The 26,556-nt window shown below is 45.8% G+C and overlaps 1 protein-coding gene across 1 annotated transcript in view; it reads left to right on the top strand.

The window, feature by feature from the left end:
• Nucleotides 1-13,226, top strand: part of MBOAT4 (membrane bound ghrelin O-acyltransferase MBOAT4) — a 151,443-nt gene extending 138,217 nt beyond the window's left edge. The window contains exon 3 of the mRNA XM_078677867.1: nucleotides 12,269-13,226. Within this exon, the coding sequence (XP_078533993.1) occupies nucleotides 12,269-13,226 (958 nt within the window). The remainder of the gene's footprint in view (nucleotides 1-12,268) is intronic.
• The last annotated feature ends 13,330 nt before the right edge of the window (nucleotides 13,227-26,556 follow it).

The following is a 26,556-nucleotide window of genomic DNA, read 5'->3' as shown; positions in this document are numbered from 1 at the left end:
TCAGCAGGCAGCCATGTATATGCTCTGTCCTGACAGATGAAGTAGGTACCCCTAGCAGTCAGGAAGGCAGGGGAGGAGTTAGACGGAAATACGTAAGTCTCAACGCACTCACTCTTCCCTAGCTGAGCTCTCAGATTTCTCCCATTTCCTTGCAAACAGACCTGACCTCGGTGAGGCACAACCCAAACTGAAGTGGAGCTTTTACGCTTGCTTTCTCCCAAACTAAGGCGATACTCTGTAGAGTTCCAACTCAAATACACCCGTAATTCATCTCTAGGGTAAGATGGAGTATTATTGACGTCTTTAATCATGTCAATAATTCCCTGGACTAAAGCTTTGTTGGCTGAGTTGTATTTAGTGGACCGTGGTGGACGCGGAGGATAGGTCTCAAGGGCATATGAAAAAATGGTCTGAAAGGCCTGAAATGATCCATTGTAGCTAAAAGGCAAGACTAGATAGGGAATGCCTTTATCCATAGTGTGAGGTATCAAGCCACACACCCAGCAGTCTGTAGTATTAACTACCAGTTGGTGTTGATGCAAGAGCTGTACAAATGTATTGTTAATAAATTCTGAGCGTCGAGCTTGTTCGTGTTCAGGAAATGAGTGAAAAGAATGCATAGAAGAAACCGTAGAAGTAGTAGGATCAAGGGGAGGTACTGTAGTTACTGGCATAAAAATCAAATGTACACCAAAGACGATTCCACCCACCAACGTTATCAAAACAATTAAAAATGTAACTGCACATTGCATTAGAAAGCATTTGCTGTGAAGTATTCTGTACAGTCTATTTCTGCGAACATAAATTAAATTTTCTCGTTGCAGCTCAGGAAGCTCCATCTTCTACGACCGTTCGCGACCACTGATGATGTGTACGTAGATGAAAATGCCTCTATCAGCCCTGGGAGTTCCCAGAACTAACAGAAAGATCGACCTTGTGTCTGACCCCCGCAGATTCAACTAGGCACACAGCCACGACCCTACGGCTACCCAGACGGCAAGGCAATTTTAAAACAAAAAGAAACAATACAAAGTATTAGCAAACTTCCTGGCTGGAGGCAATGTATAGCAAATTCAAATCTGAAAATAGGCAGTTTCCTGCTTTATTTGTCCATATTGCGAGAACGTAAGTTGTATCTCAGTTTTGCAGGAGCTGTCTGATCTGGAAACAATGTATTTTCAGCTGACGTTGCAATGTTCACGTTCGCAGATGGCAAATGTTCTTTTGGTGCAGATGGCAAATGTTCAGGGTTCAAAAGAGCAGTTTCAGGAGGAGAGTCAGAATTTGGTGAATCCGTGATCAGTTCTGCATCGCTGAAAGGTATGAACCTGGGGATTTGTTCCGTTTCAGAGGCACCGATTCCTTTCTTTACCCAGTTGTCGTAAGGAAGTGGCAGAGGCACACGTTTGGCATGTGTCGTATGGATCCAGTTCTTCCTTCCGGCCACACGAATAGCAGTTCTCGTTGCTAGTAGGACTTGGAAAGGGCCAATGAATCTGGGCTGAAGATTTTTCGTTCTTGCAAAATTTCTAATGACCACCTGGTCACCTGGTTTCAGCTGATGGCCTGGACTCTCCGGTGGCTTTGGCAATGCATCGAAAACCTGTTGGTGAATAAGACTCAATTTAGCAGTCAAGTCGAAAAGGTAATCAATAAACATTGGGTATTCCAGCTGCTTGAATTCTTTTGGTCTAGGTACCCCCCAAACATTTGCAGGACGACCAAAAACTATTTCATAAGGACTAAGCCCTACTCTAGAATCTACAGTTGCTCTTGTTGATAGCAAAGCCAAAGGCAATGCGTCTGGCCAGGACAAACCCGTGGATGCTTGTATCTTAGCAAGTTTCAGTTTAAGGGTGCCATTGTAACCCTCGACTAAACCCGCGGACTGGGGATGATTCGCACTATGAAACTTCTGTCTAATCCCTAGGCCGGCACACACACTCTGCATAACTTTCCCTACGAACTCACTTCCGTTATCTGACCATACAATCCGTGGCATTCCGTATCTGGGGAAGTATTCTTTAAGAAGAATTTTGGCAGTGGATAAGGCAGTATTGTCCTTTAGCGGGTATGCTTCGAACCATCTGGAGAAAGCACAAACTACCACTAGGACGTATTTCAGGTTATTACAACGATCCATGTGAATGAAGTCTAGCTGGATCACTTCGAAGGGGCAGGAAGGAGGAGCGAAGTGACCTGCAGGTGTGGGGATTCCCTTGCCAGGATTATGCATCAAGCATACCATACAATTTCTCACCACTCTCTCTGCACACTTACTAATCCCATCATTCTTCCAGACCGGAGCCAACATCTTACAAATCCCTTTTGAACTGATGTGCGCTGTTCCATGTGCCATCGTCACTACTGCAAGCACATACGCATCAGGCAACATCCAACGCTGTTGTTCTGACAAGTCAATCCAACACCCACTCGAGTCCAATTTACCCGTGCTCTCTTTCCATGCAAGTTTTTCCTCCTCAGTCGCCTCTTTCTGAATTTCTTTCACGCTTTCCACTGTGTCCTCACACATTCCAGACTCAGAAATCCATCTTGCAGACGTTGCAACATACATTCTACTCATCATATTTCTAGCTGTCTGTTTTGCAGTCTCATCAGCAAAAGCATTCCCACGACCAACATCATCCGTGATTGCTTTATGAGCACTGCATTTCACAATCGCAACTTCAGTCGGCAAGGTTAGAGATTCCAACAAGTCATTAACTAGCTGACCATGTTGAATCTTAGTCCCATGGGACGTAATGAAACCTCTCTCTTTCCACAAGCGGCCAAAACTATGGGCCACGCCGAACGCGTACTGACTATCTGTGAACACATTCACTCTCTTTCCCTTAGCTAAAACGCACGCTCTTGTTAGCGCGATCAATTCTGCAGCCTGGGCAGAATTCTGACTCACTCTTGCAGTCTCCACAATCGTACTCAAGGTCGTTACTGCATAAGCGGCAGTCACATCACCATTCTCCAATTTGAAGCAAGACCCATCAACATACAGCGTGCCATCTGGGTCTGATAACGGAGTGTTTTTTAGATCAATTCGTCCTTTGGTTTCTTCCTCAGTTTTGAAACAACAGTCGTGTGGTTCGGAATCACTCGACTCTTGGCTAGTCGGCAACAATGTCGCTGGATTCAATACATTGCATCTTTTGATCTGAATATGACTAGCTAACAGTGTCAGTTCATAACCTGATAATCTAGCACTGGTAAGGTGTTGCGTCTTGGTTCGGTTCATGAGTGTATCCACAGCATGAGGAACCATAACTACTAGCATGTTGTTCATTACTAAACCAGCAGATTGTCGAATGGAAGCTGCAGCTGCGGCTGTAGCTCTCAAGCAACTAGGCAATGCTCTGGCTACCGGATCTAACGTTGATGAAAAATACGCACAAGGGCGTTGTTTATCACCAAATTTCTGCGTCAAAACACTCAATGCACAACCTTCTCTCTCGTGGACATAGAGCGTGAATGGCTTACTGTAGTCGGGTGTACCCAATACAGGTGCTGAACACAGTGCATTTCGTAACTCAGAAAAACTCTGCTGACATTCAGCAGACCATGGTACCGGACTCGGAACATTTTTCCCAGTCAAAGCTACCAACGGTTTTGCTAAAAGAGAAAAATTCGGGATCCATTGCCTACAATATGAGGTAATACCTAAAAAGGCACGTACTTCTCTCTGCGTGCTAGGAACATTCATCTGTGTAATTGCTTTTATTCTCTCTGGGGTCAACTTCCTTCCCTCCTTTGACAAGAGATGACCTAGGTAGGTCACTTCTTGGCAGCAGTATTGCATTTTTGAAGGTGACACCTTGTGATTCAAATCTGACAAGTGATGCAATAAAGAAATCGTAGCTGTTTTGCAAGTTTCCTTGTCATCAGCAGCCACTAGAAGATCATCGACATATTGTACTAAAGCAGAACCAAGAGGAAGTACGAAGGAATCTAACTGGCTTTTTAATGCTTGACTGTAAATGGATGGGCTTTCACAATAGCCTTGTGGAGCGCGTTTAAACCTGAAGCTTCGTCCTCCTAGAGAGAAACCGAAGATATCTCTGCTTTCTTCGGCTATCGGAATGCTGAAAAAGGCATTTTTCAAGTCGACAACCGAAAACCATGCTGCTGTAGCAGGAATCAACGTTAACAATGCAGTAATGTCTGGAACCACAGGAAACTGTGGAATCACAATTTTATTAACCTCTCTGAGATCAATTACAAACCTATATATTGGAGGTTTTGTAGGGTCAGTTCGTTTCAAAATAGGCAGTACAGGACTATTACAGACATTACCTCTAGTTTCTTCTATAACGTCTTTCTCAATCAGATCATGCACTATCAGTAGGAGCGCACGCTCACCTTCACTAGAGATTCTGTATTGTGGAATTCGTGGAAGTTTGACATTTGCTTTCAAAGTTACTACATAGGGTGGAATTTCCAATAGACCTACATCATTAGGACCAGTCGCCCAAAGAGTATCAGGGAGTGAACGCAGCTCTGGTGGGAGCGCATCCATCGACAAGTACATCGGAGAGATTATTCTTTTACCCAACGTAAGCTGTACTCCTGCTGGAGAACAGTACAATGTCGCGTACAGGCGTTTTAACAAGTCTAAACCAAGCAGATTTTCGTTACAACCTGTCGTCAAAATCAGGGGTGCTTTCAAGTGGCAGGGTCCAACAGAAATCGACAAAGGACCAGAAACAGGGTTATGAACAGGGGCGCCCGAAAAACCTACTGAAACGTTTGTTGAGCCAGACAAAGGTGCGCCAGGGAGTTTCGCATGTATGATAGAACTTTTTGCTGCACCAGTATCCAACAGAAACGGTTCGACTATACCTGATGTTGCTACTGCGACATACGGCCCACTCTGATCTACTGGAACTGATACTACTCCCTCTCTTTGTCCATGGCTGTCCTAGTACTCACTTTGCTGACCTTCCTCACTAGCTTCATAATAGTCTTCAACATGATACTGTGGAGACCTATTCTGTTGGGCAGATTGTCCATTTCGCTGGTCGAAATAATTAGAAGGGCGATCACTCGTCTGCGGAGGCATAGCACCTCGTCCTCGACCTCTAGAGTTTTGCATAGAACTACCACGACCTCTCTGAGCTGCCGCAGCATTATTTTGTGCCCGAACTGGACACTCATTTTTGTAATGACCTTCCACTTTGCAATAAGCACATTGATTCCATTGGTATTGTGGCCTTTGAAAATTATAATCCGTTCTTTGATATGACCCTTGCTGCATATTAGTCTGATTTGTGCGAGGCGGATAAGCTTGCTGTAAAAGTACTTTAGTTTTTAAATCTTTCGTCTTTTTATCTGATTTTTCCTTCTCTTCTTTATCCCTATTTTCATAGTACTGGGCAGTCGCAAGTATTTGCGCAGTCGTAGAGACAGCCCACGCACTTTCAGAATTCTTTAATTTACCACTAAGTTCTGGCAACAGATTGTGCACAAATTTATCAACAAATAATCTCTGGCCTCCTTCTGTGCTCATATCCTGACCACTATGATCCACGAAAGTCTCCTCGAATCTTGTGAAAAAGTCGGAGACGCTTTCGTCTTTCTTCTGTTTGCACGCGGACAATTTGTCCCAGTTAACGCGCAATGCTGGCATCAAGGTTTTCATTAAATCGATTATTCTACCAGGCAAATTAGCAATTAGGGGTTCTGGTTTGGAACCACCTATTTGTTGACCATCCGCTGCAATTATAGCTGCCCAGTCACCACCTAGGGCAACTGGATGATTCTCTTTACGAATTTTAGCCCAAATTGGTTGTGGTACTACATTACCAAATAGCAGATCTATGTCAGCAAGATTCAATACACAAGCGTCAACTGTTTGAGCCAACTCTTTGTAGTACCCTGCAGGATTTTTACGCGGATCTGGCAAGGCCTGTTTCACTGCTAATACTTCAGCTCGCTTCCATGGAATATGTATCCATACTCTCTGGAATTGTGCCGGAGCGGCCGCAATACCAAGCGGTGCATTAGCTTGCACAGCTTCACGCCAAATTGGTGGAACCTCTCTCATTGGATATTGACGATTTTGTTTCGTACTACGTTTCTCTAACTCTCTTGGTGAACGAAGGGATGGGTCATTCCTATAACTTAAAATTAGTTCCATCGCTTCTTTTATATTTTGACCAACTATCATACCTGCAGCAAACTCTTTCTGAACACTAAGTAATTCTCCTAGATTTGATTCAGGGTCATCCTCTTCCAATTCCTCACGTAGAAGGAAACACATTTCATCGAACACATATCGTTGTGTCGGTTCATTCCATTGCATAAATGTATCTAATACATCTTGTACATTATATCTTCCAACTTTCGAAACCCATCTAAGAGCAGTGGAATCTAATATTCCTCTTTCTTCAGTACTGGGAAGCTGACTACGCCTCTGTACAGAGTCAGAGGTAGGAGTCTTAATCAGAGTTTTATAGAAGGGAGATAGAATATTGGAGACAGAATCAGTGATTCTCCGACGAACAGAAAGCGGAGTTATAATATTAGCAGAAGCAGTAAATAGAGTAGCAGTTGGAACAGATAGATTAGGAACAGTAGGAGTAGCAGGAAAAATAGCTTGTGAAGTAGCAGGTGTGAGTGACACAGGCATAGGTAAAGAAGCCGGCAACCCTGGAAGAGGGGTTGTCGAAGGAACATTAATATTGACCACAGGAGGTACAGGAACTTGATTCAGGGGAGCGGGAACAGGGACACCGTGTTGTCCAGCAACCGGTAATTGAACATTCGGTATAGGTGGAGCCGTAGCACCCTGTGCATACGGTGGGGGTGATCGTAACAAGTAAGACAACAGGGGATCCTTTTCAGGGTCCTCTACTATCTTAGCCGTACTCGATGGTAAAGCAGGATAGCACTTGTCTATCGCTAAATTACGTTCTCTATTGGCCACCTCCATCGCTTTCTCAGACTCGTTGAGTTGCAGCTGCCTAGCAGACTGTTCTAAAGTCAACTCTTGCTCTTTCTGTTCTTTCTTCAACTTTTTAATTTCTCTCTGTTTAGATTCTTTTCGCCAATAACGGAAAGAATCAAACATTGCCGGCCGGGCTTTCTTCTTAAACAACCTTCTTTCTAGATTATCGAGAACGTCAGGTTCAAAACTACCATGTAGTGGCCAACTAAGGACACCATCTTTCTCTGTGAAGCGGATCCATACCTCGTTATAAGAGATAGGGCCCACACCAAATTTGCAATATAGATCATAAAGGGGAGTTCCAATCGGAGGAACCAAACACGAGTCCTCCAACTGGGAATCACTGTTGCAACTAAAACAAGACAACATACAATTTTTCCGACTTACCATTTTATAATCCGGAACACAAAACAAACAAGACACAAACAGAAAAGATGCACACTCGAACCAAGAACTTAGGCCTACCAGAACTGATAAACGTATCGATACCTGAACTGAACAGAATGATTATCGTAACCAGAATAACCAGTGATAATCTTACAGAACTGAACTGAACTGAGAACTAAAAGGATTATCCAAACAGGAGCAACCCTCACAAAATACTTAACTGAGGTACTGAAGACGTCACCAAGGAGAAACCCGTCACGTCTCGCCGTACTAAGGACTGCACCTCGGGTCCAAGACAGGGCGACGGTCAAGGCAACGGACCACTGCAGCCGTCTGACTGGGAACCCTCGCGGAAGAGAACGTCGGGGCCACTTTTGCGATATGCCGGGATCGATGAAGTGGGGCGCCTCCCTCTGAAATCTTCACACGAAGCTCCTCGAACTCTTCAGGCTTTTGGACCGCTACCGAATGACGTCGCCCCACGTTGGGCGCCAATTGGAGTTCTGGACTTTTTGGTTCCGTCCAGAGGTGTCAGGGAAAACACCCGAAGACCCCGGAGTTCAACCTGTCTCGGTGCACAAACAAACAGAAACACGGGCTTCTCGATGGTGGCGTCAAAGACCAAAGGTTTATTACTGCAGGGACACAGAAGTCACAGAAACTGCACACGGGCAGTGTCTAGGAGCCTGTTCAATTTGTACAAAGAGGGTTGTTCCTTATATACTAAATATTCTGCTCGGGGCAAATTCTTTACATGTTACCACAGTTCTAAACATTCGTGTCTTAAACAATAAATATTTGGCGTTGCACAGGAATCGTCAACAGTATCTGATGTCAAAACATTACGAATGAGGGGTTCCCACTATTCCATCATAATCCCATGTCAATTCTTCATTCAAGACCCGGACCGCCTCATCGTAAATTTCGTTACCTCCCCCTAATAAAGGCCCAGAAGGAAAGGAGCAGAGCCAGGTGTGGAAGATAGAAAGACAGGATAAGAGATGTTTGTGGGTCGTAAATGGGCACGGTTACCAGCTTCGGCCGCCTAATCATGATCAGGCCAACGAACACAAGAACCAGTATAGCAGGACTGGCCTCAGGCTGGGGAGGCAGCTCTTGCCGAGTCATGCTGCCACAGCGTTGCTGGCCTAAGGTGCACGTGTCACTCGCAAGGTGAATCGCCGGCTAAAGCCTACGTGTCCTTAAATAAAAAGAGGTCATTGCGTGTCCATTGACTATGTGAGGGCAAGGAGTACAAAATGGCTTCCGTGTCTAAGATGGATGCCATGGGTAGAACAGAAATGTGTTTGTAACAGGAGTGCTCTTGCTCGTAGCATAGCGAAAACACCAGGATATACTAAATGGATCATTTGCGGTTCACTGATACCAAAATTATGTATTTACGACAATGTTACAAACACGAGTAAAATCGTCACGGAACGTCACAAGGGGAGCCCCAGGGCCCCCACAGCAGGCTCCCCAGGCAAATACTGGGTACCTGCAGGAACCACCACCTTCTCTTTACTCCACCCGAGAGGGAGCAACTTTTTTTTTAATGCTCCAGCCGGGCAAGAGCAAAGTGGAGTTCTGTGCCCAGGTAAGAGCGAGTAGGATATGTGCTCACCCCCCACGTGGGGCAGGGAACCCAGCCCCCTTCCCAATTTTTTTTTAACCTATTTGGCCCCTGGGGATAGGGTTCCTGGGCCCCAAAAGAGGCTCAGAGAGAGAGGGTTTGCGTCCCCTGACCTACTTTTGGCTAGTAAGCCCAGTGGATGGCGTCTCCTTGGCTCATTAGTGGCTTTCAAGTATAGGGCAAAGTAAGTGGTTCCCGGACTCAGGAGTGGATCGGGGAGGAGGGAGCCACACACACACTCCCTCCACAAATATTTTAAATAAAGACCCCGAAAGATCCCTGACCAATAATTAGTGTTTAAAAAGTGTTCCAGTCTTGGCATGAAACGTTAGAATTTTAGATCCAACTGGACATTTTAAGATCTTCCGGGGAGCCGATTATTGAAATATAAAGTGCCTGTCGAATTTCATTTTATTTTTAAAAAGCCACAATCAGGATAGCAGCTTTTTAAAGCTAAAACATTATTTTGACCTTGGGAGTGGGGTCTTTGTGGAACCCCCAACACAAAGACTAGGGGGCAGGTTATCCCTACCCTGCCCCCTTATATTTAAAAATAAAAATAAACTCAGACTGGGAATTAAGTCCCTGTGCCCTGTCATAGCTTCCTGCAACATTTTTCTTCATGTTGCAGTCAGCTAATCAGCATGCTCTGGCCCAAGGGAAAAAAGTGCCTTGGCCCATTCAGAATGCTCTAGTTTTAAAAAATGGGCTTGATGGACTCTTACAAGAGCCCTTCAAACCCAACCATCCAGATATACAAATATTTTTAATTCCTAATATCTCAAAAACGAATACATCACACCAAGCATGATTTCCGGACCAATATCTAGCTGCCTGACAAATTTGGTGTATTTCTGTTCAGTAGTTTTTCCGTAGTACTTCTTAAAAGGTCCATAGAAAATGAATGGGGGTTTTAAGTTTTGAAAACCCCCTCTCATTTTTCTCGGATATCGCTTGAAGGATCACTTTGAAACTTTCCATGAAGAAACTAGGCAAAAGAGGGCATTCTTTTCTGAAAGTTCTGTGAAGATTTGCCATATGGCTCCAAAATTATCACCAAACTAAAAAAGTATTTCCTATGGAAACCTTAACCTTACTATAACTACCCATCGTATATTTATGATGGCACCATAAACCAGTAGGCCAGAACCTGAAGATGGCAGTATTGCAACAAAAATACCAATGTTACCCTTCATGAATGTTTCATATTTTACAATTAATTGGTTATTTTGGGGTAGTTAGCTTGAAATATCTTGTTGCCACACCACACCAATATGCAAAGCTCTTAACCTCACCCTTGATGTGACAGATGCAATTACAAATATGGTGAATAACCTTCAGATAATATTGCATATCAAATTAATCTTTATTTTATTAAGGAGACACCTATGCATGCAGTATTATTTATTGGTTTCCAAATGTATTGTTATTTAATTATGTTGTGCTTTGGGTCTTGTTACTTCATAGGATTCCTATTGTGAGGTGATAAGTGTTGCATTTGCTGTGCAAGTTATGGTCTGCATATCTGCTGTCTGAGTTTTAGATTGAGGTCCTAACCATAACTTGGGAATTCCATTGTTTTTTCAGTTTATTTTCCACACCCCATTTTAGCAGTTGTTTTTTCAGTGAATTTGTGAGGTTTTTTTTTAAACGTATGTTATTGTGTTAACCAAAGATAACCCTTACTTCACTTCAACATTTTTTTCATTGATTGTTTTGATCATATACCAAAAGCAACAGTTTCCTGTGCCCAATCAACCATGGAGGTTGGTTAAACAAACTGGCCGGATTATGTACCCGGCCTTCCATGGGGTGTCAAACTATGCTGTGCATAGCAATGATTGGCCTTCAGCCAGACCCAGAGCACAATCATCCACAGGGGCCAAACCCCTCTGCACATGTTCTTTGACCGTGCGCAGCGGGGATGACCACAGGTAGCCAGGTTCTGCAGCTAACCGAAATTGTTTGCCAACTCATAGTGTGGGACGCTTATAGCTAGGGTTGGCAGCAGGACTTCATTGAGAGTAAGCGACAAATGCCTGCTGTGCACAGCCTGAGCGTGTGATGCATGTTTCAGGGTTAAAGGGACTCAACTACTACCAGGCCCTGCTTCCAGCCACAACTTGCCGCTCACCCGCAAATGTGGCTGTTGGTCAAATGCAGCAATAATGCACTGAATATTTGTTATTTTCAGGTTTTTTTGCAGGAATCACATATCTTATGCAGGATATGTGAATAATAAGGCCCCAAGAGTGTCCGAGGGACCTACAGAGGGTGCAGAATCTGTGCATCCAGTATAAGATAATTTTTTGATAATTATTTTATTTGGTTTGGGCTGCCCCATATGGGCCTGGGGGTAATTGTAGGATCACCCTGCCCCTACTTTTTTTTTTTAGATTTCCCAAGTTGGTACTTAGTGCACCATTTTGGGTAAATGCGGCTGCAACATAACTTTTCTGTAGTGACCGGTCAATCAGATGACAGCAGATGCCTGCATTTTTAGCAGGATTTGCAAATCTGCAATGGACGACAGACAAACAGCTCTCTAGTTCAAAGAATTTCCCTTAATTTGTATTGTGTCATGAATCCTCTGTGGATTCCCAAATCCACAGAAGATCTGCAATGTCCCAATAGCTCTAAAATGTCTCAAAAACAAATAGATGATGGACGGAGCATTGAAACTTTTCAGACACTCACCCCCAATCACAGATCTGGGTTGAATCCATCATTGTTCTTTAGCTTACTTTGCCACCCCAGTTTAGACCCAGCCATATGCAAATCAGTCTTGACCCTATTCCTCATGGGAACAGTCCAGCCCGAACTCCCAAGCCTGGTCTTCCCTGGACTGGAAACAAGTCCCAAATCTACAGAAGATCTGCAAATGTCTAAAATATCATTGTTTCATGTCCCAGACTTCAACACTTTTTAAACACTAATTACTAAACAAATTTACACCACAGCAATCAAAGGCACCTGCTTGAGTTAAGTTTGGTGCAATTCTGTTCAGCCATTTCTTTCCTGCATCAAGGATAATCCTATAGAAGTTGACATGGAAAATGTAATTTTTAGGACCTTCCCCTATTTTAGGTGTCCGCTTGATGGGTCTGCTTGAAACTCGTTATATGTTTTAGTGTGACCCATGTGAAACATGGTAATCTGAAGTATTTATTACAGTATCATGTATGTGACAATCCTAACTCAAATCTAGGTAGTGAACTTGAAGCTATACCAGGAAGGATCAAGGAAAAGATTGCTTCATTGTATTAACTATTACAATTTCCTTCTTTTAGGTTTTCTATTTCTATTTCATCACTCATGCTGCTCACTCAGAGGGTGACATCACTGGCATTGGACATCCATGAAGGCAAACTGAGGAGTACACCTGAAAATCAAGAGCATGGCTCATTCCAGAGGTCTCCAAGGAGTCATCTGGCACTCTGCAGTTACATGCTCTTCTTTCCTGCATTGCTAGGTGGCCCTCTATGTTCTTTTTTAATATTTGACAAACAAATCAAGGGGCTGGGTCCATCTCTTGTTAACCCCATCTGGATTTTTGGCTGCATGTGCCTTCGTGTGTTGGTATTACAAACGCTAAGAATCTTCATGCAGGACTGGGTGATTAACCAACCAGGATTGGCCGAATGCTCAAAATGCAGTTGTGTTTCCACAATGTGGACTACCGCTCTCCTCTTCAAGATGACCTATTATTCACATTGGCTGCTTGATGAATCACTCGTATATGTAGCAGGCTTTGGGTTGCAGCTTGGCCACCAGACTGAGAACTGTCACCGTGAGCTGTCTGACATGGACCTCTGGACTTTGGAAACCACCAACAGGTTGTCTTTGTTTACCAGAACTTGGAACAAAAGCACCTCCCAGTGGCTGAGAAGACTCATATTCCAGAAAAGCCCAATGCAGCCTTTACTGGTTACCTTCATCTTCTCGGCCTGGTGGCATGGTCTCTACCCAGGGCAGGTCTTTGGCTTTTTGTGCTGGGCCGTTATGGTGGAAGCGGATTATCGAATTAACCAGTACTTTAGTTTAGTTGTGAAATCTTGGCATGCCCAGCTGTTGTATAGATTTCTCACATTGATGCAAACCCAGCTAGTTATTGCCTACATCATGATCGCTGTTGAGATGAGGAGCTTCTCTGTACTGTGGATGCTGTGCGGCTCCTATTGTAGCATATTTCCCCTTCTCAACTGTGGCTTGCTTATTTGGCTTGTGAAACGTAGCATGAAAACATAGTCTTAAAGCCCCTTTAATGTATTTTTTGTCACAGCTTCATTTTCAGAATAATTTATAGACATCCCACATTTTCTACTGATGTTCATTTGGATTTGTGTACTGTATTTTTATTTAGCTAAAAGAGATATATAAATTCAAATAAAATTCAATAAATAAATAAAAAAGGACTGAAAAACTGTGATAATTCTGTGTGGGAACCAGAGAATTTTTTTGAGCAATGCTTAGCTTTACTTCCCAAATCTCCATGATATATACATTTTATTCTCTAAAAAATGTTGGGAATCTACTTTTTGGTGTGGGCAGCTCCAGGTATCAATAAGGGCAGTTACTGCATCTTGAAGGAAGCATTGCACACATCCCTGCACTTTGAATGAAAAATACACTTCTTTGTACATTTCAAAAGCAGCCTCTCTTTTCAATGAATGAAAATGCGATTGTAAAATTGAATATGTGTTCAAGAGGCATATCAGTGCTTAATTTGCTAAAAGGCCCTTCCTCAGTATTACCAAAATGCCAAATACCAGTTTAGCTGAATATGGAGGCTGCCTTGTTCCAATTCTACCTCATGCCTCTTTTTTTCACCGTCCAACACGTGGGACTTATTACGAGTTTGGCCGTCCGTGAACCGCCGTGCCGACGGTGGCGGTCTGACCGCAGTGAGCTTGGTGGTCCAACAGCCATATTCCAAGTTACAGAAGACTGCTGCCGAACCAAAGACACCCCCAGCCAACTCTAAGCACAGCAGTCGCAGATCAAACATATGAGGCTGTGGGTGACTCCGACCACCAGTGAATCTGCCCGCCCAATTATGAGATGCCTTACAGCTGGGGTGACCGTGGCCGTCCAACCACCACATCTGAGATGGCAGAAAGGGACGGATATAAGGCTAAAACTCACCTCTACTCAGCTCTACCGTCCTGTGCCGCCATGGAGCTGATCCTACATATCCTGCCAATGCTCTACCTGCTCGACAGCGTTCAAAACCAACTCCTTCATGGAAGACAATAGTGGTAAGTCATACTACTACCTGTTGCCATTGACTCCTCAGCAAAACAATGCCCCGCCATTGACCAGGCAAGTGAGTTGGGATCCCTAAGTAAATTCCACGTGTACAAGGACCTTGTCTGGGATTGTCTCCTAACAATCATCCTAAAAATATCTGCAGGGTGTCCTTCTAGGCCAAACATTGGTACTGCACAGGCACACTGTACACAAATGGACATGTGTTAGCAAATTATTTAAAGTGATAGTGATGTGTGCATTAATTTGTGTTCCACAACACCACCTCCTATCACCCCTATTAATTTCTGTCACAAATAACTTTTGCCCTTTCTTACTTGTCCGCCATGTCACCACTGAACTACACTAGCCATGCAGCTTACCATTCTTCAAGTATTGCTAAAGTGACGTTGAATTGACTACAACAACAATGAGGCCTAGTGATTGGAACACTGACCAAGATGTTATAGTGAACGTGAAGCACTCACATTTCGCACATACCAGGTCCTGTTGTGAGGTAAACAAAACATTAGTATGGACATGTCCTTAAAGTGAAACACACCATAACTTCTACATCTCTGTAGTGGACTCTTACACATCACCCACATGAAAAGGGAATGTCAGGCAATGGGATTACATAGAATCAGTGTGAGAAATATTCTAAGGGCACAATGGAAACAATCTCTGCAGCATAGGTATCCCCTTTATCAGGGGGAACCCTGAAAGGCTGGGGCCCAAGGGGCACACTACATTTTGCACATGTTTGACAAACTCCATATGCACATGACCTGGGAACTGAAGTATATCAGGGACAACCAGTAGAATGACCAAGTGCCAGGCATATGTAGGCAATGGGCAAGTGTAACTTATGAAAGCAAACACAGCACTTACAGCATGTGGCACACATTTAGATGAAGTAGCTCTACGGTACAGGCTGCAAAATGAACATGTGTCCATGCAGAGCTACACAAAGGTATGACAAGTTGACACCCTCCATGCCTGGATACACAAATATTTAACTTCAATAGACCTAACACATACCCAACCTACATCATAGGACGAAGGGACATCGAAACGACTTTGACAGTGGCCAGGCCAAGCTGAAATACTCACCACATAACATATCAACCAATGCAATGTCTGCCCCATCTGGATGTCAGCCCACGTAGACATCCATCCAACATTTACCCTTGTCCTGTCTAACTCAAGCACTGGCTCCAATGTCACATTATACTAACCATTTCAACTGGATGAGCAATCAGGGATCAAACAAAAACAGCTATACTCACACAGCCCTCTCAATACAAGAACATCAAATAAATAGCAAAGTAATGGCAGGACTAATGTCTTCCAAACTGTGAAATGGTTTACTGAAAGGATCTAAGCAAATCCCAAAAAACAAAAGGCCAATGGCCAGTGCATTAATTGTCCATGTGCCACTGCACAACGCTGTGTCGCCAAATTTGCCCCTACTGACATTGCCAGGGAAACCTCCCCAGGAAGGGGCATCTAGAGAGAAGTCCAGGCACCTCAATGATGTTATTTGGGAGGGCTGGGGTTGGTATTGGGGGGGTTGGGTTGAATTTGGGAGGGAGGGGGAGTGTCTGTGGCAGAGGTAATGGCAAGGTCAAACATAGGGCTTTACGTGGGAGCCTGGGGAGGAGGGATGACAAGGGGTGGGCTTTTAGAGGTAGAGGGAATGTCTGTGTATTTTGGGTGTGTGGGTTGTTGGTGCAGGTGTGTGTGGGTCTGATGTATGTTGTGCAGCAGCGGTCAGTGGTGGGAGTAGCTGCCGGGCGGTGACGTGGGGAGGGGCAGGGTGGGTGTAGTAATCTATAGATTACGGAGGATTACAGGTAAGTAAACATATAAATAAATAAAACAAATTTCGGTGCGTGCACTGCATCGCATTTAGGGATGCAGTGCGCGCAACGAAATTCGTTTTATTTATTTATATGTTTACTTACCTGTAAGCCTCCGTAATCCATGGATTACAACCACCCACCCTGCCCCTCCCCTCCCCACGTCACCGCCCGGCAGCTAGTTCCACCACCGACCGCTACTGATGTTGTGTCTTGTTGTAGGTGTCTGTTTGGGTGAGATTTTGCGTTTGTCTGGTTTTTGGGTGTTTGCTGTGGATGTGGTGGGTATGCTGTGTGTCTGGGCTGTGTCTTTTGGTGCGGGGTCTGAAGATATGTTTGTGGTGGGGATGGTGAGGGTGATGAGTGTCTGTTGAGTGGTTGCATACCTTGACTTCTTGCTGCTTTTTGGTGTGGGTGTGGTGCATGTAGATGTTTTTCTGGGTGTGGGCTTCAGTCTGCATTTGCTCTGGACAGGTCTTGGTAAAGGGATTTGAGAGGGGGAAGAGGCAAGAGGTAGGGTGGAACAGTGGGGTGGGTGGAAGCATGCCGTCAGTAAAGAGGCCAGACCCTGAAATGACCTCTGTAGGCCAGATATACTACTGTGAATGCCTTTCAGATAATCCAGCGCCTGGTCAGCTGTCTGGATTGTCCCTGGATGGCATTCAGCAGTGCAGTCTGCCCAACAGAGATCTGTCTCAGGAGGTCAATAGCCTCCTCACTCAGGACAGCTGGGGGCACAGGGGCAGAGGCTGAGGTGCCTGGAGTAAAGGTGAAGCCTTTCTGTTTGCAGGAGCGGAGTCGGACAACTTGGTGGGGAACAGCAAGGAGGGTGGAGATGGAACGGTGGGTGGCGGACAAGGATGTTGTGGACACAGGCCCTGTGGATTCCACCTCCACCAGGGATTTGTCACTGGAGGTCAACTCAGAAGAAGATGACATCGAATCAACCACTTCCAGGGATCCCTCCCACTCTGGGCCACTGCCTCAATCAGTGTCAATATCCCGAGTGGAGGCACTGTGACCAACTGTTTTCCCAAAGTCGATGACATGGTCTCCTCTGCTTGCCTCGGTTAATGCTGAAAAGGCAGTTGAAATAGGTGTAAGACATCTGCGTAAACTCAATGTATTAATAGCTCTTAAAATGCAAAAGCCTAAGGCAACTCTTAAATTGTTTTTAACAGTTTATACAATCTGAAAATAAACATGCATGAAGAATAACAACACATAAACAAGGCACAAGATGTGTGTAAAGAAAGAAATAGATATATCTTAAACCTATGTTTTCTTATTTATATATACATTTATCAATCTATTTTAAAGTGTTAAATACAATCATATACTATAATCACAATAGCATTAGGCATGTCATCAATAACCTTTCTTTTATTCTCCATTCGCACCTGCAGATAAAAACAAACAAACCCAACACATACACTCTAAAAGCTAACTAAATCAGATGTGATCAAAGACAATGTTTACAAAACGCAGATTCCAAAATTCTTAGAGTCTCTTATAGCCAACAGATGTTCTCGTGATTTAATGATTCTTATCATTGAGACAGCAAAATAAATAGGTCAGACACTTCTCGAGGAAGTACAACATTAGAAGCAAAAATCAAAAATAGGCTCTAGAAGAAGCTACAAAATTACTTGAAGAGGTAGAAAAGGATATGACCTCGTACAATGATTATCTATTGAAAAGAAAGACAGACAAATTAAAAAAGGACATTAGGTTTTCAAGTAAAGAGAAAGTCTATCCCTATTTAGCTGATAATTTTTATCATAAGGAAGCTAGTGGGGAAGCCCAACAGCAGTCCACATACAATAGGCATCTCCGGAAAACGACTAACATTTCAGAAACATCTGATTCAGATGGAGAAGGCTATAACTATTTTCAAGAACAAGGTCCTGGAAGGAATATGTCGGGGGGGTCCAAGAGGTGCACGCCCTCCTTTTTGAGCCAGGCGAGGGAACCAACAAACTCATTGGTGCACTAGATATCAACCCAGATTCAGAGGCAATCAATCAGCAATTCAGAATCAGCAATACCCACTACCTCAAAACCAGCAATATCTTTTTTTTTTTTTAATTCTTTTTATTAGTTTTTTAAACTTAGAAGACATTAAAGGGAGCAAAAGAAACAAAGGCATACATGGAATGGAGCTTTGAGTCAGGAAAATCACAATGGCAGACAAATACAGTGGTGTATACTTCAATTCGCAAGCGTAAGCAACAATAACATTTCGTCATCAGGGTAGGTACATTGCATGGTAATAAGGCACATTATCAAAAGGTAAACATGCACATTGCGGGTTGAGCTAGAGATTCCCATAGGGGGTGAAAGCGTACCGTGAGTAATCGCAGATGTAGTGTGGGCTGACAGCCACCCTCAGTAGGGTGTGTTACCTGATGGGACATATATTGAGGCATGGGGCCGATGCACTATTGTAGACGAACCCTAGTGGGGCATTCATTGGTAGGCGATACCAGGCATTCTCTAGCATCAGTGGAAGTACAGGTGTCTCCCCCCCCTGGGCTGTCCTCCTCATCTGTCTCGGCTAGTAAATAGCTGACAAAAGGACCCCATATGTCCTTAGGTTGACTTGCAATCTGTAATAGTTCAGTGAAAGTTACTTGTTGTTTCTGACTATATGTCATGTCAGCTAGCCACTCCTTGAATTTAGGGGCTCTGCCACGCCCCCAGCGACATGCTATGCGCCGCTTTGCCAAGAGCAATGCAATATCTAAACATTTCCTGCAGGATTTAGGGTTATGCGGCGTGTAGCCGAGAAGCATAAGCAGTGGGTCAAGAGACATGGACTCCCCTGTCATAGCCACCAGGGCATCATGCACCTGTTGCCAATAGAGGGGAATAGGAGGGCACTCCCAAGCAAGATGCAGGAAGCCTGCGTGTTCTGCGTGGCAACGCTCGCATCTGTCATTATCGATCAGTCTGAACTTATGTTTCTTAACCAGGGTGCAGTATAGCCGTTGTAGGAACTTGTAATGTATTATTTTAAGTCTACTGCTGCCTGATATTTGAGCCGTGAGGGCACAGCAATATTGCCATTGTTCATCGCTGAGTTCAATCGCTAAGTCTGCGTTCCAGTGTAGTCAGGCCCTGGTTCCAGACACCAGGATATTCGCCCTGAGAAGTCGATACAACCCAGATACCAGGTGCGAGCCGTCTTGTGAGCAGAGCATGTAGTGCAATGGAGGTGTGTTTTCAGGTTCACTAGGGAATTCAGGTAGGATGGCCTTCATCCCTTGGCGTAAGCGCAGATAGTAGAATACATAGAGTGGAGTGCGGGCATGGGAGGAAAAGAATAGCTCAGCAGTCTTGAACATCTCGTTTGAAAAGAGGTCGCCCCAACAGGTGACCTTTACTCGGTCGCAAAGTAGCTGGAAGCCACGTTCCTGTAGGAGTGCAAGGTTAGGATGATATGTCAGTGGCAACTTTGAGGAATACAGTAGGCGGCTAGAGAGTCGCTTAGCTATGCGACGCCAGGCATCCAGAGTGCATGAGACGGAGGTATGCGGTGTCATAATAGATGATTCCGGGCAATGGAGCAGTCCATTGAGTGGGAGGGGATGAACAATCCAGTCTTCCACTGCCAATTGTGGCATGAAGGGAGTGGGAACCATCCAATGATAAGCATAATGTGCTTGCGCGCTGAGGTAGTAGGCCTCAAAGTCAGGGACATCGAAGCCTCCTTTGTCGTATGGCTGTGTCAGTATGGACCATTTAAGCCTCGAAGTCTTTCCCCCCCAGAACAAGCGACACAGCTCCGACTTTAATGTTTTTAAAAAAAAGGCACCTGGATAGTAAGTTATGTTGAGAAAGAGGTAAAGGAATCGAGGTAGGACAATCATTTTGATGAGGGACGCTCTGCCAGCCATGGAGAGCGGGAGAGCAATCCAGCGGTTCACCGACGAGGTAAGTTTCGTGATTGCCACGCCATAGTTGGAGCGTAGCGTTTCATCTTTGTCGCGCAAGATCTGTATCCCGAGATATCGTAATTCCGACCTGCACCACTCAAGGTGGTAATCGAGGGGAAAGTCGGTAACTGCGTCCGTGAGCGGATAAAATTGTGACTTGTCCCAGTTTATGTGCACTCCAGACATCCTGCCGAATAAGACAAACTCTCTCAGTAAAGGATTGAGGTTCAAGGCTGGATGTTTGACAAAGAGTGTCATATCATCGGCGTATAGGGACACATCAATCTGGCGCTGGAAACATCGGATCACACCTTCGCGATGCAGCTGTCGGAGCCTGCAGGCAAGGGGCTCTACAGCGATCGCGAATAGGAGTGGGGATAGTGGGCACCCCTGGCGGGTACCCCTGGTGATGGTAATGGAGTGTGAAAGGCAACCATTGATGAGGACCTTCGCCGCAGGCTGAGTATAGAGCAACTGGACCCATGAAATAAACAACTTTGGAAATCCCATGCTTGCCAAGACAGTGAAAAGATAAGGCCATTCGACAGAGTCGAAGGCCTTGGTGGCATCGAGGAAAACCGCTGCCACTGGGAGGTCAGGGTGCACCGTGCGGAGTAAGGAAAACAAAGTACGTAGATTGTGAGAAGTGGAGCGACCTGAGACAAATCCAGATTGATCAGGTAGGACAATTCTGGTCATTAAAAGGGATAATCTGGTTGCCAGTATCTTCGCAAGTATTTCGACATCGCAGTTCAAGAAGGAAAGTGGGCGGTAGGAGTCGCAGGAGCTGGGGGTTTTGCCGGGTTTCAGGAGCGAGGTGATAACGACCTCTCGCATGGAACAGGGGAGGACAAAGTCAGCCAGCGATTCCTTAAAGACCTCGCGTAGAACAGGGGCCATGATATCAATGTACGTTTTATAAAATTCGGCCGGGATCCCGTCCAGTCCGGGCACCTTCCCATTTGTGAGGGACATAATGGCCTCACGGACCTCATTCAATTCAAAAGGGGCAGCTAGGAAGGCCCTATCGCCGTCACTAAGCCAGCAAAGGGCTACGTCACCTAAGAAGTCACTATAAGGCACATCGGCAGTTGTGGCTGTGGTGTAAAGCATACTGTAATGAGTGATGAAGGCAGAGAGTATATCGTCTGCATCTCTAACAGTGTGTCGCTGGTCATCTGCGAGCTCTAAAATCGTGTTGTGATCATGCGGGGTGCATGTCATCACAGCTAGTGCCCTACCAGGTCTGTCCCCCTCGCAGTATTTCCTAGCCTGCCAGTGCTTCCCCCTGAATTTTGCTTCCCTATCGGCTTCTTCTTCATATTTTGTCAGCTTATCTCTGAACTCTGCGTGGATAGTGGCACTGTCATCCTTCACCATTTGGGTTTCTAAGGCCCTTAGCTCGCCATCGAGCGTGCTGATAGTGTGTTGAATGTCCCGAAGGACCCCAAAGCTTTTGGACAGGCAATATCCCCTGATCGTAACTTTAAATGCCTCCCATATACACTCGACCGAATCTACAGACCCCTTGTTTCTAGGGAAGAAAGCAGCTATTTCTTCTCCGAGTTCTGTGCGAAACACAGCGTCCAGTAGGGCAGTAGGTTGTAACCGCCAGTGCGGCCTAGGGGTGTCCCAACCTGGCACTCGTATGCGCATCAGGACAGGGCTGTGATCGGAATACGTCCTCGGTAAGTGTTGTATTTTTTCCACTCCTGTAGATAATTCCCTGGTCGTAAGAAAGTAATCGAGTCGTGCCCACGTGCCTGTCTGTGAGGTGAAATGTGTGCCCTCCCTCCGAGAGTGATGTAAAGACCTCCATATGTCCACCAACCCTCCCTCCAGAATCACATCTCCCAGTGTTTACCTGGATCTGGGCTTGTAATGCATCACTCCATCTGCTCTATCTAGGTGCGGTTGCAGAACTAAGTTAAAGTCGCCCCCCCAAATAACGTGTCGGGACCCTACATCTACAATTTTACCCCAAAGTGCAGTGAAAAAGGAAGGCATATCAATGTTAGGTGCATAGCAGTTAGCTAAAGTGACAGTATCGCGGCCCAGCCGCCCCCACAGCAGGGCGAAGCGCCCCTCCTTATCTATTAATTCACCATAGGAGTAGGAGGAAAATACACGGGTGCTAGCCCATTTACCGGCAAAGGCAACTCGCGTTTGCGGAGATAAATGGGTTTCCTGTAACATGACAATATGAACTTGATGGCGGTTTAAATAAGCAAGCACATTCCGACATTTTTTTGCATTATTGAGCCCTCTGATATTCCACGACATGCATTTCAATTGTGTATTGGTTCTCAGATCAGCCATAGTCTGTGACATAGCATACCCTTGATGCCCACCCCTACGAATGAAGCAACACCTTCCCGAATCAAATGATACAGTTTGTCATAGCTCTCCGTCACTCTTCTGTCCATTCCATGCATCAAACTTCCCTTCCCAACAGAACTCAACCCCCCTCCCACCACTGCATCCAAATCATGACAGCAGCCGCCCATGCCTCCCTCACACCCCCCCACCCCCCACAACTTCCACAACTTAGTGACATGAATGGGGTATACCCGTGGGGGAAACAACATCGAGGGCACACAGCCACTTCTCCCTCCAGTGGCCTCCAAAACTGTACCGCCATCGGTGGAGGCCAGGACAGTAGTTGTGGTCCCTGGAATACGTTACCACTGAAGTGTTCATGTAGTCCCATTCTGTATCATAGTGTCCGAGCCTCTGAGATTGCATAGTATGGGCAGAGCCCATCAGTACAGGAGCATGGCAGACCGGGTCATACAGGCACCCACTGATCAGTGCTCATCGGCCGCCGCGGCTGGATTATCTTCGGGGTCCGCTTCAGCATCCCGGCCATTCCTCCGTGCCTTGCGGATCGTCTTTAAGAAGTCCTCTGCCTTTTGCGGATTCGTAAAAAAACAATGTTTTCCCTGGTGTGTCACCCGTAGCTTCGCCGGGTAGAGTAGGGCATATTCGAGCTGGGCATCCCGTAGTTTCTTTTTTACCGCGATGAATTTGCGTCTCTCCTGCTGTATCATTGGAGTGAAGTCAGGATAAATGGAAAATGCAATTCCGTTATAGTGCAGATTCTGTTGTGTCCGAGCTGCTCTTAAGGCTACATCGCGGTCGCGATAATTTAACAATCGAGCGATGATCGGCCTAGGCGGCAGGCCGGGTTTGGGGACGGGGGCCAGGGAGCTGTGCGCCCGCTCGATGATGAATTGTGGAGAGAAGGCATCTTCTCCCACCGACCCCTTGAGGAGCTTTTCCACATATAGTTCCATCTTGCCCGTGTCTGTGGACTCCGGAATTCCCGTGACGCGGATGTTGTTGCGTCGACTACGGGCTTCCAAGTCCTCATTCTTGGCTGCTATGATTCGTAAGAGGTTATCCATACGGGCAAGTTGTGAGGTATGGGAAGCGGTGAGGTCGTCATTGTCAGAGATCCGTTGTTCCGTTGTTGTGATCCGCTCCTCGTGTTGATCGACCTTGTGTACTAGAGCGTCCATCCTGGAGGACATCTTGTCTACTTTCTCCACCACCGTGGCGAAGCCCTGCCTCATTTCTTGAAACAGGTGATGCAGGTCCAGCTCCCTGGAGGGAGTAGCAGTAGTTGGAGGAGAAGCGGAACTAGGACCCGGCTCGGTGGGAGTTGTCCTCGTCCCTCTTTTTGCACTGTCGAAGTTGATTTTGGTCTGGCGGTTCTCAAGGCGCACCATCTTGTCACCGCGCCATTCACCCCCCTTCACTACTAGGCCCACCGTATCTAGTAAAGGCGCCTCCCAGCCAGATAGGGCGCCGCGTCGCAATTCGATCTACTGCACGCCGGACTCCTTTTATGTGTCACGCCGGGTGTCCCCTAACGGCGGGGAAGATCTTCACTATTTCAGGCAAATACACAATGTAATACGTCCACCCCAGCAGTAAATAACAGACTAACGGCAGTAAGCAGAGGTCACCTGCGAAGTATTGTCAAAAGTATGTAGCTTTCGTTGGCACCTGGAGTGGGCGATTCTCATACAGCTTACCGCCAGCAGCAACGCGCATAGGCAATACCTTAGATGAGACGTAGGACTGTAGAGGCAGGCAGCAACATGCAGGTTAATCTGTGGTGGGCTCAGTCTCTACTTGGGGACAGGGATGCGGCCTTTGGGATCGCAAGCCGCAAGCTCCAAGCTCAGGCAGCCAGGTAGAGGCAGTGCACCAGGGCGGAACAGCACCCCGCGGTGTCCTCTCAGCTCTCCCGTCCGTCCTCAGTTATGCAGGCCAAGGATAGTGCACGCGCCCCAGTGGAGGCACAGCGGACCGAAGGGAGACGGGCGCAGCCTCGGCCTCCCCACCCGCCACTCGGCAGGGCACCAGGTTGTGGCCATAGGAAAGGACGAGCGCCCTCCGCCACTCCCCCGCCGCCAGCCGCGATAACACCAGGGGCACCGGCGGATGTCTGTACCCACGCAGAGGCGTCAGGGATCCGAGCAGTCGAGTCGGCCCCCCTCCAGGCGGCCGCAGCTCAACGCGCCCCGCGCGGGGCTCAGCAGCAGTCTCCTCGTCGGGCTGTAGAAATTGCCCTAGTCGGTCAGTAGCAGCAAATATGCAGCGGGCAGGAGAGTGGTATTGACGTCAGGGAGCCTGGACCATTGGGCCGATAATTGGGCCAGGGGACGGGGTCACTCCGGGCGCTGTAGTCGTGCAGCGCAGGAGAGGCCCGCCGCCTCGTGGCAAGCACCGGTCTCGCGTGCCGGCCCGCACCGGCCTCCTCACCTCGCGAGCTACAAGGGCACTACCGGCCAAATCCTCAGGTCCGATCTCTCCGCACCAGGCGCCGTTAGAGTTCCGAGGATCGGGTCGATTGTAGAGGGTCCTCCCACGCTCTGATTAGGCTACGTTAGTGGGACACTACTCCGCAGTAGTACAGGATAATAGCAGGATTACTGTTCCAAGGAACGGGAGCCACGTAACTAGGTGGCCATTCCGTGTGCGCGCCCTCTAGCGCCCCAAAACCAGCAATATCTACCACCTCAGAACCAGCAGTACCCTGTACCTCAAGATCATTATCAGCAAGTAGTGAATCAATATTCACATCAGAATGAGAACCAATATCTGTTGACGAAACACAGCCAATATTGGCGCTACTAAATGATATTCCTCTTTCTAATCTGAGCAGCCATATTTTGGATGTCTCGAATGAATCTCTGTTACCCAAAGGATTGTGTTATGTACATCACACGAAAGCAAATAAATTTGAGATTCTTCAAGACTTGATAACTTTTTTTTGTAAGATTAGGTTGCATTCTTTCTTTGAAGGTCATAATACCATCACACCATCCACCCCTAACATATCTGGACTAACACCCATGTCCATCTTTTTACCATCTTTAGATCAAGTTGCTCCAGAAATAGCAATTTTTGAACATGTAGTTTATAAAAACCTAACTACGACGATTAAACATATTTTCGTACCAGACTATAATATCACTAGCGAAGACAACACGGCACTCACGGAACATGCCCTCAATAAGAACTTAGCCATAAAAATTTGTGACAAGGGTTGAGGCCGCTTTCTAAGTATATAGATACGTTATTAAGACCTCATGTTCTACAAATACCTTTGTGTGTTCAGGATACACGGGACATCATAAACAAAGTGGAAAATTTGCACTTCAATGCTTTAACTCAAACTATGGTCACTAGGGACATTCACATCTGCAGTCAAACAAACAAACACAACACATACACTCTAAAAGCTAACTAAATCAGATGTGATCAAAGACAATGTTTACAAAACGTATAATATCTGAGGTGTGCTTTAATCACTATTGATACAAAAGGGGATGATGGACGGAGCGTTTGAACAAATCAAACACTCACCCCCAGTCAACAGATCTGGGTTTAATCCATCACCATTCTTTAGTTCACTCAGCCACCCCAGTTCAGACATGGCTATATGCAAATCATTCTGACCCAGTGCCTTATGGGAACAGTCCAGCCCGAACTGCCAAGCCATGTCTTCCCTGGACCGGAAACAAGCATCCTGGGACCGGTTTCGGATTCATAATCCTCATCAGCCAGTCTATCTTGAATCCAGTGGCCAAGTGAACTTCAATGCTTTAACTCAAACTATGGTCACTATGGACATTCACATCTGCAGTCAAACAAACAAACACAACACATACACTCTAAAAGCTAACTAAATCAGATGTGATCAAAGACAATGTTTACAAAACGTATAATATCTGAGGTGTGCTTTAATCACTATTGATACATTATTATTCGCAACAGTAAATTCTTGTTGTGGCTAGTGTCGGATGTCTTCCAAATTCATCTACGCGCGTTTCGGCACAAGCGTATTATTCAGGAAAGCCACTTGTCAGTCAGTCAGTCATAAAAAACTTTATTTGGTTTGTTACAACCATAAAAGCCACTTATTAAAACTATGTCAAATACCTCTGAGGCTGCTATGTTCTTAAGCTTGTAAAGCAACCTTAACACATGGTACTCAAATATCCATGTACGGTATGC

This window comes from Lissotriton helveticus, chromosome 2_1 (assembly GCF_964261635.1).
Source record: "Lissotriton helveticus chromosome 2_1, aLisHel1.1, whole genome shotgun sequence".
Taxonomy (NCBI): domain Eukaryota; kingdom Metazoa; phylum Chordata; class Amphibia; order Caudata; family Salamandridae; genus Lissotriton; species Lissotriton helveticus.
Note: the sequence above shows the minus strand (reverse complement) of the source record. Positions and strands in the feature narration are given on the sequence as shown.